Source organism: Echinops telfairi, unplaced genomic scaffold (genome assembly GCF_000313985.2).
Source record: "Echinops telfairi isolate 266 unplaced genomic scaffold, ASM31398v2 ScPeMD7_5927;HRSCAF=6808, whole genome shotgun sequence".
Classification (NCBI taxonomy): Eukaryota; Metazoa; Chordata; class Mammalia; order Afrosoricida; family Tenrecidae; genus Echinops; species Echinops telfairi.
The window spans coordinates 1,263,011-1,265,164 of NW_022109827.1; the positions used below are offsets into that span (position 1 = coordinate 1,263,011).

The 2,154-nt window shown below is 40.2% G+C and overlaps 1 protein-coding gene across 1 annotated transcript in view; it reads left to right on the forward strand.

Annotated features, from left to right (window-relative positions):
* Positions 1-2,154, forward strand: part of PRSS12 (serine protease 12) — an 85,764-nt gene that overhangs the window by 40,407 nt on the left and 43,203 nt on the right. Inside the window, exon 7 of the mRNA XM_045295842.1 lies at positions 1,520-1,661. Within this exon, the coding sequence (XP_045151777.1) occupies positions 1,520-1,661 (142 nt within the window). The remainder of the gene's footprint in view (positions 1-1,519; positions 1,662-2,154) is intronic.

Here is a 2,154-nt window from a genome sequence, read left to right on the forward strand (position 1 = left end):
TATTGGCCTATGTACATATATTTATATGGCAATACACTGAGGGAGTGGACAGACTTCAGGCCTCTGCTCAAGCCCTTCCTCAACGCAAGAACACTTTGTTCTAACAAGCTGGCATTCTGTGATGCTCACCCTCCCAGCACAATCGCTGAAGACAAAATGGGTGCATAAGCAAATGTGGTGAAGAAAGTTGATGGTGCCTGGCTATCAAAAGATATAGCGTCTAGTGTCTTAAAGGCTTGAAGATAAACAAGTGACCATCTAGCCAAGAAGCAGCAAGCCCACATGGAAGAAGCACACCAGCCTGTGCAATTATGAGGTGTTGACGGGATCGGGTAACAGACATCAAAAGACACCAGATAAACAAACCAAAAAACCACCCCATATTGTTCAGAAAGAGGAGGATCAGAGCAGAGACCCCCAAACCCATCTGTAGGCAATGGGACATCCCCTCACAGAAGGGACACAAGGAAGGGATGAGTCAACCAGGGCACACCAATGAAACACACACTCTTCCTCTGATTCCTTGAGGTTTCCTCCCACCCACTATCATAACCCCAGTCCTGCCTTTCACTTTGGGCTAAACCTGAGCCTGTGCACAGGTACAGATAAGAGATAAGAGTTCAGGACACACGAAATCCAGGAATAGGAATGGGAATATCGCTACCAGGAGGGTAGGGGAAGAAGAGGGGAGGAAGGGGGAACTAATCAAAATGATCAACACATAACCACCCCCACTCTCACCCACCAGGAGGACGAACAACAGAAATGTGGGTGAAGGGAGACAGAGGTTGGTGTAAGATATGAAAATAATAATAATTTATAATTTATCAAGGGGCAGAGGGAGGGAAAAAAAGAGGAGCTGATACCAAGGGCTCCAATAGAAAATACGTAAATGTTTAGAAAATAATGATAACAACATATGTACAAATATGCTTGATACAATTGATGTATGGATTGTTATAAGAGCTGTAAGAGCTCCCAATAATATTATCTTTTATTAAAAAAATAAAAACAAAAAATGCATTGACATTATAGATTAATCTTTATGTCAAACAGCTAATTCTGTCCTCATAGTGCAATAATTTTTCCATTTGTGGTTAAAATAATTTTGGATCACTTTTGTTCGATTACATTTTTTTTCTGTTTTCAGTTTGGTTTTTAAATTTAAATGGCCATTGTTGCTCAGACATGAGTAGACTGAAGCTACTCACTATAGGACATTTCCCAAATATTTAATATGATGGAATGTAAGTAGCTACTTTGGAATTATATCATAATATATTTATTTATACTATATATAACAGAAAGAAAGGTAATTTTGTCCGGATAAATATGTGTTAACTCAAACTTCAGAAACTATTCATAGGTTTCAGGTCTTCATAGAGCACATTCCTACTACACATTTTACAGAAGACTCAGAGAGAGGCCTGAATATGGTGATCTCTCTAGTGAAATGAAATTGCTGCTTTTCTTTCTTGGAGAATTGGTTTGCTTAGTCTCCTTGTCTCTCTCATCACAGATGGGGCCATCAGACTTATAGGTGGGAAAGGCAGCCACGAGGGTCGCTTGGAGGTGTATTTCAAAGGACAGTGGGGCACTGTCTGTGATGATGGCTGGACAGAACTGAACACATATGTGGTTTGCCGACAGCTGGGATTTAAGTAAGATTCATCCGAATTCCAAATTATATTTTTAGAAGTCTCATTTTCTAATCTCTATGTGTGATTTCCATTAACACTAAAAATACATGTTCTCTGTATGGATTATCCATTTATCTGTCTATCTCTCTATCTTTCTGGAAACAATTTGGTAGAATTTCCACCTTCTTTACAAGAGACACAGTTTTGATTGCTTGTTAACGCAACTCATTCACAGCCACCATCCGTCATCTGTGGATGCTTGCATGTTACTATAATGCTGTGTGGGTTTCAGCGGAGCGTCTAGTTTAGAAAGAAAGGCCAAGTGATCTACTTTCAAAAACTTGCAGTGAAAATCGTATGAATCACAATGGTTTAATCTGAAAACCATCAGGGAGGTGGTTTAGGACGGGGCAGTGTTTCACTCCATTGTGCATGTGGTCACCATGAGTTAGGGCCAACTCAATGGCAGCTAATAACATCCATCCATCCATCCATCCATCCATCCATCCATCCA